At 40.0% G+C, this 15,356-nt stretch overlaps 2 protein-coding genes across 4 annotated transcripts; one reads left to right on the forward strand and one right to left on the reverse strand.

The window, feature by feature from the left end:
- Nucleotides 1-404: 404 nt before the first annotated feature.
- On the forward strand, nucleotides 405-5,793 carry fam219ab (family with sequence similarity 219 member Ab; the record flags this gene model as incomplete). 3 transcript variants are annotated; one of them, XM_079251295.1, is made up of 6 exons in its annotated part: nucleotides 405-482; nucleotides 1,364-1,463; nucleotides 2,453-2,558; nucleotides 3,151-3,231; nucleotides 3,341-3,395; nucleotides 5,635-5,793. In XM_079251295.1, the coding sequence occupies 6 exons, from the start codon at nucleotides 405-407 to the stop codon at nucleotides 5,791-5,793; spliced, it is 579 nt and encodes a 192-aa protein (XP_079107421.1). The 3 variants fall into 3 exon arrangements, with proteins under 3 accessions (XP_079107421.1, XP_079107422.1, XP_079107423.1); XM_079251296.1 differs by having other exon boundaries at nucleotides 5,638-5,793; XM_079251297.1 differs by having other exon boundaries at nucleotides 405-431; nucleotides 5,638-5,793.
- Nucleotides 5,794-9,145: 3,352 nt separating this feature from the next.
- Nucleotides 9,146-13,762, reverse strand: klf9 (Kruppel like factor 9). The gene is made up of 2 exons (XM_079250977.1): nucleotides 13,079-13,762; nucleotides 9,146-9,586 (listed from the first exon to the last, which is right to left on the reverse strand). The coding sequence occupies exons 1-2, from the start codon at nucleotides 13,473-13,475 to the stop codon at nucleotides 9,312-9,314; spliced, it is 672 nt and encodes a 223-aa protein (XP_079107103.1). The 5' UTR covers nucleotides 13,476-13,762; the 3' UTR covers nucleotides 9,146-9,311.
- Between the last annotated feature and the right edge of the window lie 1,594 nt (nucleotides 13,763-15,356).

Genomic DNA, 15,356 nt, shown 5'->3' on the forward strand with positions numbered 1-15,356 from the left:
ATTATAAAGATGGGGGTGACATGAAGCAAAATCAGAAAAATAGCCACATGGGTCCTATTACAAAACTACAAGAGCATAAGGGAATATTTTTCAACCAATTTATAAGAACATGTTGTCACTTTGGATTATTGGGGACTATGCTGGCTTTATTTAAATGGCCTACTCTGGGCCCCCGGACCTTACATTGGGACACCTTACCCGGAAGTGGGTGGTGGAGTCGCCGTCACCCAACTGGTCACACCATCGTTGACAAACTGCCTGCTGGGATGTAGCTCGCCACCAGAGCACCACAAAGATAGTTAAAAAATTAGGGATTGCTGACAATATTGGCCAAAAATCGGTGAGGGAAGCAGTCAGGAACGCTTGGCTTGAAGCAGAAGGGAGGACAGAAGCGCGTTGCCAACATGATGGAAGAAATAGACAGATTTCAAGTGCCGAGCGCGGTGCAGGAGGCAGAGATGCAGAGTGAGATGCAGCCGCTGGTAAGTCGAATTTGTTGGTTGTTATCAAGGCGAGATAATCAATCAGTTTAATCGACACGACATTAGCAGTGGGATACATAGTTAATGGGGCCTGGCTTTGGTAGTGTTTAGAGGTCTAGAGAAATCCACCACCATGAATAATGATTCGTGTGAGCATTTTCGGCAAGTTTTTTTTTTTTTTTTTTTTTTTTAAACTACTACAGGAATTAAATGTTCAAAAAAATCAATTCTCGTATCGCATCTTCGGAAAGAGGTATGTTTTTCTCCCAGTGGAATGAAAACAGCCGGTGTGCTACGCAGCATCCGTCATGTCTGGCGAAAACAAGCATCCCATCCCGACGCTGCTGCTGCTGCTACATCCTCAGCATCCAAGCAGCAAGTTGCTCCGTCTACGACGCTACTTTCGTCGCTTTAACAGGATGGCTGACAGTGGGTTTTTTTTCTAGTCACGAATGTGTGTTTGTACCTTCTATCAAATCTCAGTCTTTTCATACAATTTGGGGTAAAAGGTGTAGCGATGCGCTGTGTGGCCTGTAGCGGAGCCCGAGGTTACTGCAACCTGCAGGGCGGCCTCTACTGCCAGCTTCAGAGCCACAAACCAAAGCAACCAGATCTGATGTCATGAGGCCTTCCCCAGCCTCCATTTATCACTGAGCTGTCTTGTTTATTCTTCTTTAAATACACAGGTCCTTAGATGTAGCTGCATCTCTATAGATCCTTCCTAAAACTGGGACTGAGGGACTTAAACACATCATGATGCATTGTATCACATTACTTGGAAATATCTTATTATGCGGGCCAAAAATTGCCTGTTTATTAATAACTGCCCTAGTAGTGTACATTTCTGCTCATCTTTCTGTCTATTTACCTTTTACTTCCAGGATCCAGCCTCCTCCACTGCTTCAGAGGCAGATTCAGACACCAGAGAGGGGGACCCTGTTACTATCAACTACAAGCCCTCACCCCTCCAAATGAAAATAGGTAGGAGCTATAGAATTAGTTGCTTCTTTAGATTCAGCATAATTCATAAGTAAAACTCCACTTGGTCAGACTTTTAAGTATTCATATTTTTGACAAGCCTTTTGATTTTTTCATTACATATTATATATTTATACTATTATCTTAACAATTATAATTCTTATAACTTAGCCCATAATGTTTAAGCAGCAGGTTTTCTGCCAAATATGATCCCAAGTAGTCTTTTATTGAACACATCCCAAAACTATCGAAAAGTTCATTTCAGCAAATTGGGTAACACGGTTGTGAGCAGCAAGAATTTAGTTAACTTAGAATCAAAATATAAACAAGTCATGTTGATGTTTGTTAAATTAGTCAGAAAATTGTTTTCTGTTATTCTTTTTAAATCAGTTCTGGGAAGATAGACTTATGTACTTTTTACATAATGGAAGCACATTTTTTAAATTTCATAAATAAACTGCATTCTCAGGCAAGTATAGAAGTATTTGTTTAGTAAATTGCCATGTTATAGCAGATCAGATGAAAACAAGGGAGAAAGGGGAGGTTTAAAATTGATGCTACACGTAGTTTGGTCTTGTTTTGTATTGTATTACGTAAGTGAAAGAACCCTGTCAGTCTAACTATCAGTGGTCAACATTTTCATGTGGCCATTGAAGAAGCTCTGCCTGGGAAACAAAACTAATCTGCCTTGATGTTTTATTTGTACTTCGTAAACTTTGCCATGGTGCTTGAGAATATAAGGCTTCTTGACATACGATGAATGCGTCGACATGTTGGTTTCTTCTTGCGCTTAAGCTGAAAGCTTATTAACATAGATAACAGTCTCAGTCTGACTGCAATCTGAGCTGTATAATTCATATCTGTATGTGCATCTGCAAACAACAAAATGCAATTTGCAGTTAAATTCTTTCTTTATTGCATAGTTTTGTGTGCAGTGTGTGTGTGTTATCAAGAGGTGAACACACGCCCGTGTGTTTTTGTCTCATGTGCAGAGAAACAAAGAGAACTGGCGAGGAAGGGCTCGTTGAAGAATGGCAACACTGTAGGTAGTCCAGTTAACCAACAGCCTAAGAAGAACAACGTCATGGCCAGAACACGGTGAGGAGTGAGCTCTGTTAACATGTGTTAGTGGAAAAACAGAGAGACACTTCTGTTAAAGGATGTATTTCATGATAAATACCATCCATGTTTTATGTTAGTATTGCATGACATGTTAGCTTCAAGGGTCGATTTAATTGCAGGAATGCCTCAAAGTCAGGGATTCAAGCTGAAATGCTGAACACAAAATAAAATAAAGTATTGAAATTAAGTTTATTTTATTTTTATTTAGGAAACTAATACACATGTCATATTTCAGCATTACATACAATACATTTAGTACATTTCACAGCTTGCTTTTATACTTGATGTTCAGTTGCTTTATCTGTCAAGGCAGTAAAAATAGACTTATTGATTCAGGGTTTGTAAAATGTCTGAGGAAGAAATTAAACCTCTTTCATGCTCGTGTTGTTCCTTCAGTACAGCTCTCGCTGCGCCTCCAGGCCTACCTTTATTTTCTGTTATTATCTCAGCCAGTTCCTTTTTTATACTCCCCTCTTCCTATTTGAGAATGTGATTTTTCCACTCTTTTCTTCTCTTAAACCCTCTTTTTGATCGTGATTATTTGGTCTTCTCTGTTTCCTCCACACAGGTTGGTAGTGCCTAATAAAGGCTATTCCTCTTTAGACCAGAGTCCAGACGAAAAGCCCTTGGTGGCCTTAGATACAGACAGGTGAGCAAACACACCAAAGCACATATATTGGTGCAATTCTTTTTAATGAACATAAATTCTGTTAATGACAATAATAATTGAATGCTAACTTTTTTTCTTTGTGTTTCAGTGATGATGATTTTGACATGTCTAGATATTCATCATCAGGATACTCATCTGCCGAGGTGAGAGGAGTGCGATGCACTCTGCTTCCTGTTCTCATATTTCCCATATTGTTTCCGCCAAACCTTGTTTTTCTTCATTTAATTCTCCAAGAGGCCAAAAGTCAGACCTTCATAAGCTACTTTTAAAAAAACATACTGCAGCATACCCATGCTGCTTATCCATCATAATTCTTGGTGCGTGTGCTCTTCCTGCAAGTGCATGATTACATTGCAGGTGCACCTGTGCATAGTTGTGTTTGAGATTTAAAGCAGGATATAAATAAAATGTAATCCCTGGGTGTTTGCTCCTGCAGTACCAGACTTAATTTCAATGCAGCTGCCAGTATAAGAGCAAATCACAAGCACATGTCATATTTACTCTTCTTGGATAAATCCTGATTCCCCATCCTCACACCAATTTTCTGTCTGTGACAAGTTCAGGAATGTGACTAAACTGAATGAGATATTTTCAGGAGTTTAGATCCCGATGCCACCTTGTAACTGATGAACACCATAAACCTAGTTTCCTTATAACCTCTTTTTTTTATTTTATAAGTTTTGGTGAAGTTATGAACATACAATACACAGTTAAAGGGTTTGTGTTGTGGTCTCTGAGAGTAAGGTGAGTATTTACAACAGCGTCTGCAAGTCTAGAGGATTGATACATAGAAATCTGTAAACTTGAAAATTTGTTTAACATGTTTCTGCTACCGGACAAACAAATAAATGTATTACATTGGAAAGAAGAAGCACACCAGGTGTATCATAATCGTGACAAAGTTCCAAGAGATGACGCTTTTCAGCCATCTGTGAAAGTGCTGCTTGTTGTTCTGCCATGGTTACCACTGCTACTTTTTACCAGTCTACTTCACAAGAGTGGACAGTCTCCATGTTTGTGCATTTTCTTATCACATTGAAGTCAGGGGATAGATGATTAATTGGATATTTCACATTTTTAATTTACTATCTAATTGCTGGTGACAGGATAGTCTTGACAAGATGTGATGCAGGAGACACTTTCATTGTAATAAGTAACATAAAGATGTTTTTGAGTACTTTTATTGCCTGGTATTTATACTGCATATCTGTGGATAGAAGCACTCGTTTCACCATGCAAGATATAGGCAAAAATATTTGCAGGTTTGTAGGTTTATGTTTAGATTTATGGTTGATTCAAAAGAAAATTGTGGCCCACTGACATAAATAAGGGTTTTTGGATAAGTAAGGGTTTGCTCTTCACAGCATGTTGGAATCCATCCATCCATCCATTTTCTGCTACCTATCCGGGGTCAGGTTGTGGGTGCAGTAGCCTAAGCAGGGAAGCCCAGACATTCCTCTTCTCAGTCACATTTGCCAGCTCACCAGCGTGGATCCCAAGGCGTTCCCAGGCCAGAGATATAATCCCTTCAGCGTGTCCTGGGTCTTCCCCAAGGTCTTCTCCAACAGAGACATGCCAAGAACATCTCACCAGGCAGGTGTCCAGGAGGCATCCTAACCAGATGCCCAGGTCACCTCAACTGGTTCCTCTTGATGACCGAGCATCTCACCCTATCTCTACGGGAAAGCCCGACCACCTTGCTGAGGAAACTCATCTCAGCTGCGTGTATTCGCAATCTTATTGGTATCCATGTACAATGTTCTAACTGTACACAGATTTAAAGATTTTGGGCATCAACCAACACAAATGGTCTTGCTTTCAGGCCTCCTAACAGCTAGCAGTGCATAGCAAGGTTGATTGTTTGAATGCCAGGTTGAAAAGGAAGGAGGTCAATAACAACAGATTTCATACAGATTGAAGGGGCAGAGGTTTGAGCTCAGACAACAGCTGCACCGGATAATCTTACAAAAATATAGTCCTCTATTTCTTTCAAACAAAAAGCAGATCATTGAACACTGACCAAAAACAGATCAGATTCTGGCTTGGCAGACATGCCTTGGGGATACTAAAGGAAGTGGGCACTACTCATTTAAATAACTGTCCTCACCATGACAACACCATTAGTCTGTGTCTGATGATTAGTTAAATCTCCTACAGTCTTCATTAGATCACTTGTTTTTTAACTGAAAACCCCTTGTTTCAAGTCACAATGCCAGACAGTTTAAAGGTCTGGGTGCTGAAAAAGGTCAACAAGGTTTCATAATTAGTTAATTAAACATTTTAAACTAAGCCGTTGCAGAATTAAGCAATAATTGCTGGTTTGTTACTCAGGAAATACACCTCCAACCTACCGACCTTCTCTGTCTGCCTTCTCTCTCTCAGCAAATCAACCAGGATCTGAACATTCAGCTGCTGAAAGATGGTTACCGCCTTGACGAGATCCCAGACGACGAGGACCTGGATCTGATCCCACCTAAATCCGTCAACCCCACCTGCATGTGCTGCCAGGCGACCTCCTCCACCACCTGCCAAATTCAGTAACCCTCAAGGCCTTCTGCTCCCTGTCCCTTTCCACACAACATAACCTCCCCGCCTCTTCATTTGCCACAAGTTTACCTTGCCACAAGAGTGGCGACCGCTAGGCATTGGTAGAATATTGTCATGACAGTTAAGTGCTATGGTGATAATGACAAATAATCCAAATAAGAATTAGAAACGTTGGTTTAAAATCTGGGAGAAGGAACACATACGAGAATAATCTACATGCATTTGAAATACTAGTAATGTGGTGGATTCCTCCTATGGTAGGAAAACCACTTCTGCTGAGAGCTCCTCTCCTGGCAGACATTGTGTAATGTAACACACTAATATTAGCTGAAAGACAGGAAAAGGTCAGTTGATGCTGTGAAGTGAGTTCAATTGCCCTGAAGAGTAACAAGCATTATTGTAACTGCTTTCTCAACTGCTCAGCTTACCTTGACTCTGGTTTGCATTTTTTAGTTTTGTTTTCATTTAAATGCTTACTTTTATAAATAATTTAAAAAAAAAAAGAGGGATCAGAGGGATCATATGTGTCAATGTTCAAACATAAAGAAGAGTGCAGGCTATGGTCTTTGTACACCCAAATAGAGGATCTCTGGTACTGTATGCATTGTACTGTACAGAGTTGTAATGTAGCACAGGCTGGTTCATTGCACTCATTCACACCACCTTCAACACTTCTGCTCCTCTGGCTTGAGATGCTTCACCACAGAATTTAGGGATGAATGTATGAAAATGAATAAGTGAGGAACACATTGCATGAAGAGCACTGGACAGAATGGTTGAATGGAAATGTTTTCTGTTTGTTGCCATCTCACGCTGTTGTTGTGGCACCAGCTTGACTTGCTGTTTAGAATTTGCACATTTGTTTACATTTATGGGTCCATATCTGCGTGCTGTTTTCTGCACAGCTGTGACAGTGGCTTATCAGACATAAACTGTCAAAAGGGAAGATTACACATCATGGAACTGACCCTCTTAACAGGATGCTTACATGATCCACACGTTGCCAAGGCCAAAGGAACTGAAGGGATAAAGTTTAGATTTTCCAGCACAGTTTGTCGTCTTAGACCTTCACTTTTATTTCTCTTCAGCGTCACAGGATGTGACAATTGCTGGACACTGCAGAGCATACAGACCTACGATGCCAAAACGACAGGTGACATGGCATTCTCTTTTAACTAACGAATTAGAAAGCATTTTATAATTCCAGCATCACATCAAGGGTGGTTGACTTTGAAAACCAATATCCATCATTTACAATCCTCTTCTCTGAATCAGTCATTTATTTGCATTTAGAGTATGCCTTAAGTACAGAGAAGTGTAAAGATATGTGTATTTATTGCTGTCTTCATTGTTTAGTTTATTTAAAGATCATTTGCTGTTGACAAAGTTGTGCATTTATTTTTAACATGTAGATGCAAGGTAATCACTATTCTTTGGGTTTACATTTTTCTAAATGATTTTCTTGTATTGTAAATGCTCCCATTACAGTATTTAACATTGTTATTGTTATGTGCAGTGTATGAAGATGATCAATAAACACAAAGCAAATGGATAATCTTCTGTTCAACGTCACTGTTTAAATTGTGTCCCATATAACTGCTGATATAAAAGAAAGCATAAATGTTTAGTAAGAAAAAAAAGTAGTTTTAATGTTTAAACTTTGAGCAGTAATTATTACACAACAATGTGCATTGCAATAACATGGTGTTTGCATTGTCAGTCCCTGATTACAGTACAGTAGCATCAGAAGAAAAGGCTTCAACCTGAAAGGCACCAGCATCTAATCACAGTTATTATAATGACAGAAAAGAAAAAAAGTAATTTGCTAAGCAAACGTATACAGTCTGTAATAAAACTACACCAACCTATTTGGACATCTGAATGCAGTATGTGACAAGTATATATTAAAAAAAAAAAAAAAAGGAAAACTAATAACATTAACAAGGTATCTGGCTCCTGTAGTGAATTAATAAGACCTCTCATTCCATTAGTAATATTATAAAAGATTATCAGACAAATAAAATATAGATTGTACCAAAGAAATACATACAAGCATGCTACATGGTGGAATACAGTCATTCATAAAGAAACTAATGAGGCCCTCCCTCAAAGTGCTAAAGGAAATTAAATAAATAAAAAAAAAAAAACAGGTCTTGCAATGTTTCATTGTGAGAAATGTTGTGCTTCCATGTCACCACTTCAGGATATAATATTGATTGGCATGAACACACATGAGTCCGGTATAAAATGCAGTCAATTTATAAACAAAGTTCCGTTTCAGCATACAGCAACTGGCACCATTGGTATTACAGACAGTCATTGATCTATTGAGCGGTATAGTATTTATGAAAAGCAAAATAAAGAATGTGAAAAATGTTCATTCAAGTGGTATTTTCACCCCCAACATGAAAATGTAGTAATTCCCCTTAAAAAAATAAACAAAAACATACATCAAAAGGCATAGACTTCCACAACATAAATTATCAGGGTATTAACATTGAAGTGTTTCTGCATAAGGAAAACAGTTACTACTCTATCTTTAAAAAAAAAAAAAAAAACAACTTTACCCTGTTATGTTGTTCAGCACAACTAACACAATTCAAGTCTGAATGCAAACGCTGAGGTGTTATTTCCCATGAGATCGGCTCATATGTTATGGTCTTGCTAAAGTACTGTAAATGTATTTTGGTGCATGTATTTGCACATTCATTGTTTTTTTTAAAAACATTTCAACTTCAGCACAAGAAAACACACTGCTTACACCTACAAACACATAGCACACCTGATTTCACCTGAAGTCCATAGCTAAATATATAAAATTAAATAATGAAGCTCTTTATCTCTAAATAATAGCTTTTCTTATTACTCTCTAATAACATTTAACTATACTATGAGTAGATCATCCATTCTATTTCATATATTTACATGGTAATACTGCTATACTATGCATTCATGTTGTCCTGGACTGAAACTGTACAAAAGTATATTCTTTTGACTATGTTCACAATAGTTCTAAATAACTATTCCCAAAATGCCTTTACACGCTAGGAACAAATCAATTGTGAGATTTTGTTAACTATTGTTCTTGTTGGTATCTTCATCTTCAAACCAAGTGTTTGTAAAAACCAATACTGAACATGTACAGGAATATCACTTTGTTGGGAGACTTTTTTTTCTAGAAACAAACAAAAAAACAAATGAGCAATTGTACTGCCAAAATAAAACCAATAAAAAGAACCACACTTTCCTGACAAACCCTGATTAACCCTTAATAAATATTAGTGACCTCAGGGTGTAAGACTGTGAGATCTACTTTCACTGAAGTCATGTTTATAAGGTTATCGTTTGCAGTTCGCACGTGAAAGAAAAACTCCCTGAATTGTGGTCTGGCTGGTTGAGCTGACTGATTTGATGGGGCTTACGCAAAGGTACACACATCATACATGTGAGTGTGTATGCCTCTTTGTCTACTGTGTACCTTTCTGTCTGTCTGTACAGTATGCGGATGTGTCTCACACTCCGGTAGGGCTTTGGTCCCCAGAATCAGAGGAGGACATGGAGCAGCAGCGTCTCTTGGCCGCGCTGGAACCCTGGAGCATGCTGGGATGGAAGCCCGCGTGTCGCTTGGCATGTTTAGTCAGGTGGTCACTCCTCATGAAGCACTTGTCACACATTGGACAGTTGAAGCGTTTCTCGCCTGTGTGTGTGCGGTAGTGACGCGTCAGCTCATCTGACCGGGAGAATTTTTTGCTGCAGTCTGGCCAGGTACACTTGAAGGGACGCTCACCTGTGGAGACACATGCAGATTCTTTGTCATTTTAGGTGATTAATAATCAATTTAATCATTTGTAACCTTTCATTTCTAGTTTTTCTTCCAAATTCATTTATTGTCTGTTGCAGTGCTATGGTCACTATTTCTATCTTATCCTGTTACTGACTCAACATAAAACCAAGACTTCAACAGATTTAGTTAAAGATCAAGTTTCCCCCACAGATCCCCATGAACATGTGCAGCGCTAATAATATTTAGCCCTCTCATGTATGTTAACACGACCCTGCCATCGTCTGGCAACCTGTCCAGGGTGTGCCTTGCTTCTCGCATGCCAGCTGCTTGGATAGACTGCACGCCCCCCTTCACCCTGCATTGGAATAAACCGTATAGACCATGAATGAATGAATGAATGAATGACCGAAGGAACAAGCGAACGGGCTCAGTGTATAGCAGAATAGCTGACATGCAACCAATGAAGGGAACAAACCAGAGAAGAAGAGGAACGCGAGAAAGAAGAAGAAGGTAACGACGAGGGCAACTGTAGAGAATGTGAGAGCCTTTGAAGAAAGGTTGTATAAAGTCATGGAGATTCTGCAGCTGTAAATCATTTCTGGGTTTATATTTGTGAATTAAATTTATTCATCCTGCAAAAATAAAAAAAAATGCCTGAAATCTTCAAGTTGGTGAATTTGTAGGATATAATTTACATGGTTAAAACAGATTTGTATTTGTAGGGAAAAAAAAAAAAAGACAAAACAAAAACGATTCTTTTGCAGACATTCTGTCCAAAGGACAAAACTGTGGGCAAGGATCTGAAGTTTTTCAAAATTTTGTCTCTGTCTTTACACTTCTATCTGACTGGATGGTGACTAAGCAAACTGTCCAATCAGAAAACAGATGGACAACCTCGCAGAGGCGCAACCTCTCAATAAAGTCTGTTCTTCCTGTGTATTGAGATTAAGGATATGAATTTATATCTGGTGACAATGATGACGCTGAATTGGTGCTTTGTTGATCTGGATTAGAATTCTCATCGCCAAACCCACACCTACACTGTCGAGTGTGGGTTTGTGACCCAGGAGTTCATCTGGAACAGGGGTGTCCAAAGTCTGGCCTTGAGGGCTGCTGTCCTGCAGGTTTTCAATGTATGGATTTCAAATGGATCCAACAGCCTCTGAAGTTCTGCTCAATGACTGATTCATTTGAGTCCGGTGTGTTGGAACGGGAATACATGAAAATTCTGCAGGATTGTGGCCCAGATCGAGATCACTGGCACAATGTGAGAAGCCCATAAAGTGGAAGTACCTTTTGCAAAGAAGACTGAATAATAATTTTGGTTTTTGAACATTTATGATATTATGTCATTGTAACCAACGTTATTTGGCAATCAGTGAAATGCTAACGGCAGGAATATCGGGTAAAAAATTCAGAAAGTTATGATAATTATTGTAACTGGGAATACACATTCCCCAGTAGAAATAGCCTGATGGGCACTGGGCACATGATGATGGTGGCCGCACTGATAAGTCAGCTCCAATAGTTAGCGTCAGTCTAAGTATATTATATATTTGGGGAAAGGGAGGAACAGGAGGGAAGTAATCCTAATTATCTACTTACAAGCTTTTAGAGCAAAACATGTAAACATGGAGGAGGGAAGTAGTTAAGATAAATAGTTTATTCAAATTACACTACAGAGGTAATTGTTTAATTCTTTACAGTATAAAGAATTGAGAAAACAAGTAAATATTTCTTCTTTCTTTTCACAGGTTATTGTTTCACCTATGAGCTTTGTTATTCTACTCCCACCTCAGTGGGCTGTTCCAGCCAACTCTTAGTAATAGGAGAGTATAAAAAGCCCTTAGTTGCTCTTTGAAACATGATGAAGGTCAGTGTAAAAACAATACATTTTGCCAATCATGGAGTGTACACAAGTCTCACACCTTTTCAGATAACTGGTGTGTGACTGACAGCCAACTGACTGCAGTTATCTGATAAGGGATGTAGGACTTAGCTGTTTACATGATCACCTGAGTTATCTGACAACTTCAAAAATCAAGATGTCTTTCCTCCTTGGCGTGCACAGCCCAATGGTCCAGAGCAGCAAAGTGACAAAAGCTTTTACTTTAATAGAGGTGCTCACACTAACTGATGATCAATTTACCAAATAAATGGGATTAACAGTACCCGATTGCTGCTTACACTTCTGATTACTATCAAAGTAGCAAGAGTGTCCCATCACTTTCTCACACACATTTTGGCTAAGACTTTACACAATGAAATAAACTTGAAAGGATAATAGCAGAAAGAACTACTGCTTTCACTAATTACAGAAACACAATCGGATAAATGAGAAATGACTGTTATGAAAACAATATCAACAGCAAACACACTACAAACAATACTTATGCTGGCAAAATGTATCAACTAAGTGATTGGGGGGGGGGGGGGGGGTGGGGGAGGCAGAAGTATTATAATGGAGGCTGTCTCTGAAGCAGGGTTTCCTTTTCACGTAGATTTTCTAAAATATATTTAGATGCAGAAATGCTGAGTGAGGATAAAGAGTCATGTGAATGAGAAAAACACATAAAGCCACACCCCAACTTCTTCTCCACGTGCTCCAGTGTACCACGTGTCTGCTCTTGTTTACAACCCCCATGTTTGAGGGGAGTGGAGACGGTGACGTATGAGGAAACAGTGCTGCAGGGTGGGTTACCTCCGGACAAGAACATGTGGGGACAACAGTGTCGCAGTGACCTGTCTGTGAATCATCAACCAATACACTAGAAATACGATACTTAAGCCTCTGCAGAAGCTGAAGACGTATCAGTCGTAAGAATCATACTGATTAAGCATAACAATTTGAGCTATTATTGGAGCAGCGTCGCATGCAATGGTACAGAGTGATCCATTACACTCCGACAGACTGCCATACATCACATATAGGCGGAGGCACGAAATGTTCCCACAGGATTCCCGTCCTGTTGCGTGTCAAAAACACGCTAAAGTACACTTTTATATCACACACACCTTCCCTCTATAATCATTCAGCTTGTATCCATAGACAGTCTATGCTTGTATGTAGCCGTGCATAGACCGGTCAGTTACACCTCCAGCAGGCGGTTCACGGGACCACCTTTCCTGTAACATGTTGTTTTTTTGCTGCTGGAACATGTGGTCACGTACTCTGCGCAAGCAACGCAAAGTCCCGGCACAGATTGTCAATCCGGCCTATAATCTGATAAAAACTCCACATCATAACACGGACCGTTGGCGGCTCTGTAATGACGCCATTATAAACTATCTAAAAGTATTTAGTGTGATGCGAGTTTTAATGAAATGTTCACACGTTTGGCGGCACAGACAGGAGAGTTTTAGCAGCGTCGACAGGAGTGTAAAATATAAACCACAGCTTCCAGGTGACGCAGCGCGGATTTGCTGTCGTTAACAGAACCGAGCCAGTGAGTTCGTAGGCGTGTCGTTCTGGCAGCCAGCAGAAGCCGCACTTACCGGTATGGACCCTGAGGTGAGCTTTGAGGTGGGACGACTTGCCGTACATCTTCCCGCAGCCAGCAAACGGACAGCAGTGCCTCTTTTCGGGGGACTCTTGTCTCCCCGCCGCCTTGTTTCGACGTTGTTTGAGAGCCGGCGACCCCCAGCTGTCCTCGCTGTTCAAACGGCAGCTTCCCCGCTCCTCATTCCCTTCCTCCTGCTCGCCAGCCTCGCTGCCTCCGAGACATCTGCTGTCTCCATCGGTGATAGCGTCGGGACTGCATTTCTTCAAGTCCAATAAAATCATTGCCACCATAAGTAAAGTTCTGTTCTCTTGGTTTTCTTTCAGTATGTCCTCCGTCCGATCCGGAGGACGACTTGGGGCGCAGTCGGTAGAGACATCAACCTCCGACATCTCTAGCCGGGTGGAGTACAGACAGTAATTGCTTAGAAAAAACAATCCAAAAAAACGGGCGCAAAAGTAGCCAGACCGCTGTCCCCTGCAGAAACGTGGTTAATCATCCACACGTGTCGTCTTCAATGTGACTATTCCGCAAAGACTGTGCGTTTTCTTCTTTAGGATGCTGGGCGGACAAATAAACACCGCCTCAGGAAAGATAGGAGTTTCTATCACTCCCCGGTTCTTCGCCTCTTGTTCAACCCCTTTCTGGGCGCCAGCTCTATGGCGCATCGAGCTTTTTGGCTGAGTTATTGTGCCTGCGTGTATTTCGCCTGTCCGAGTGTTCCCACTTCAGCGTCAACTTGCCCTATTTTACCGAGTGCAGCATTTCTCTCAACTCCAAGAAACAATTTCGCGGAATCCCATGGTGTCATAATAAAACCGGGCTGCGATTGGCTGAGCGGGAACGTAACTCGTCCTTTTGGAATTGCTGGTTACTGCTGTGAGTGACAGGACACTTGACCAATCACATACTGTCTTTGATGAACCGAGGGCTGAATTAGACAGATGTTACATTTGGGTACTTAACGTAGCTGGGAAATATGAGTTTCGATGTGAAAATTTGATCTAGAAATTTCATCTAAGAATTTCGTTGTTTAATTTTTTTTGACGATTCAATACAGATTTTAATCACAAATGAATTACAACTAAAATGGGATATTATTCTTATTGTGGAATGAAGAAAAATGTTGATTAGCTTTTTTGGTCACAATTTTGTCCACAGACTTCTCGACTGTTTAAAACCTATTGCTCTTAGACCTACTTCATCATTTCATACCATGCCTATCATAATCCATTTACAACTTATCCTGGCAGGGACCACCACTATTTAAAGGATGACACAAAAATATGTGTCACGAAAAGAGATGCATGTTTTGTTTATTAGATGTAAACTAAGTCAGCTACCATGGTCCATTATGTTGAAACTGAGGACATGTCTCACTATGTCCCAGTTTCACAACCTGATCCTAAATTAGCGCAGTCCTCTACTGTCCTTAGAGCAACACTTGAACTCTTCACTGTCAGTGCAAACCCATTCACCGTGAAACACTTTGTAGAATTGCATGTATATTCCCTTCATTGGTAACACAAACTTGTCTTGCCATTTGCTTTTAATGAAAGCTATTAGTTTAAGTTTCTGTTTGCTCATGATAAACAAAAACCTCGATGCTTTTCTAACTATCACAACTTATATGTGCATAATGTCATCTTCCTATTTTGAGTTCTGCAGGTATGTATTCACTTTACATTGTTTCACTTCATCCTGCGTTTTTTCTTAATGTTCCAAAGCAGCACTTCGCTCCTTTCACATGTATATATGTTTTTTAGTTTGCAATGCTCTTTTCAGAACACTATCATGTGACCTTTATACAAATGATCATCGTCTTCCTCATTAAAAAGATGACATTTTAGTAATGCAGTCTATCAAAGATAAACTATATGTTCTTTGAGACTTTAACACGGCTAGTACTTGTGTAATGAGACCCTTCCAGTTTGAAAACAAGGGGCTCTAGTGTAGAGGGTGGTTCATATATAGCCGAGTTCTTAGAAAATCCTACCCAGCTTTTGGGGGTGCTGCGAATGAGTCATTTCTTTCCAGAGAAGTTTCCTTTTACACAAACTAGAGATCATCTTCCCTGCAATTGTTTATATGAGAATAGTCTCCACAAAAGTGTGTTTCTATAACGCCAGCAAATTATAACTATCAGCTTCTGCTGTTTATTATATACATTTCATATTGGATGACTGCCACATACTAATGTTAGCCTATTTCAGGCAGCCAAATGCGCCACGCCTCTGGATGTTACAAAAAGTTCCCTCCATGAAGTTGAGGAT

The sequence above is a fragment of the Telmatherina bonti genome (genome assembly GCF_933228915.1).
Source record: "Telmatherina bonti genome assembly, chromosome: 13".
In the NCBI taxonomy this organism is placed as follows: Eukaryota; Metazoa; Chordata; class Actinopteri; order Atheriniformes; family Telmatherinidae; genus Telmatherina; species Telmatherina bonti.

Excerpts from the sequence above, each read along its gene's own strand:
- klf9 (XM_079250977.1), bottom strand. The coding sequence starts at position 13,475 with ATGTCGGAGGTTGATGTCTCTACCGACTGCGCCCCAAGTCGTCCTCCG. Across the intron at positions 9,587-13,078 it reads TCACCTCAGGGTCCATACCG|GTGAGCGTCCCTTCAAGTGT; the intron begins GTAAGTGCGGCT and ends GTGTCTCCACAG.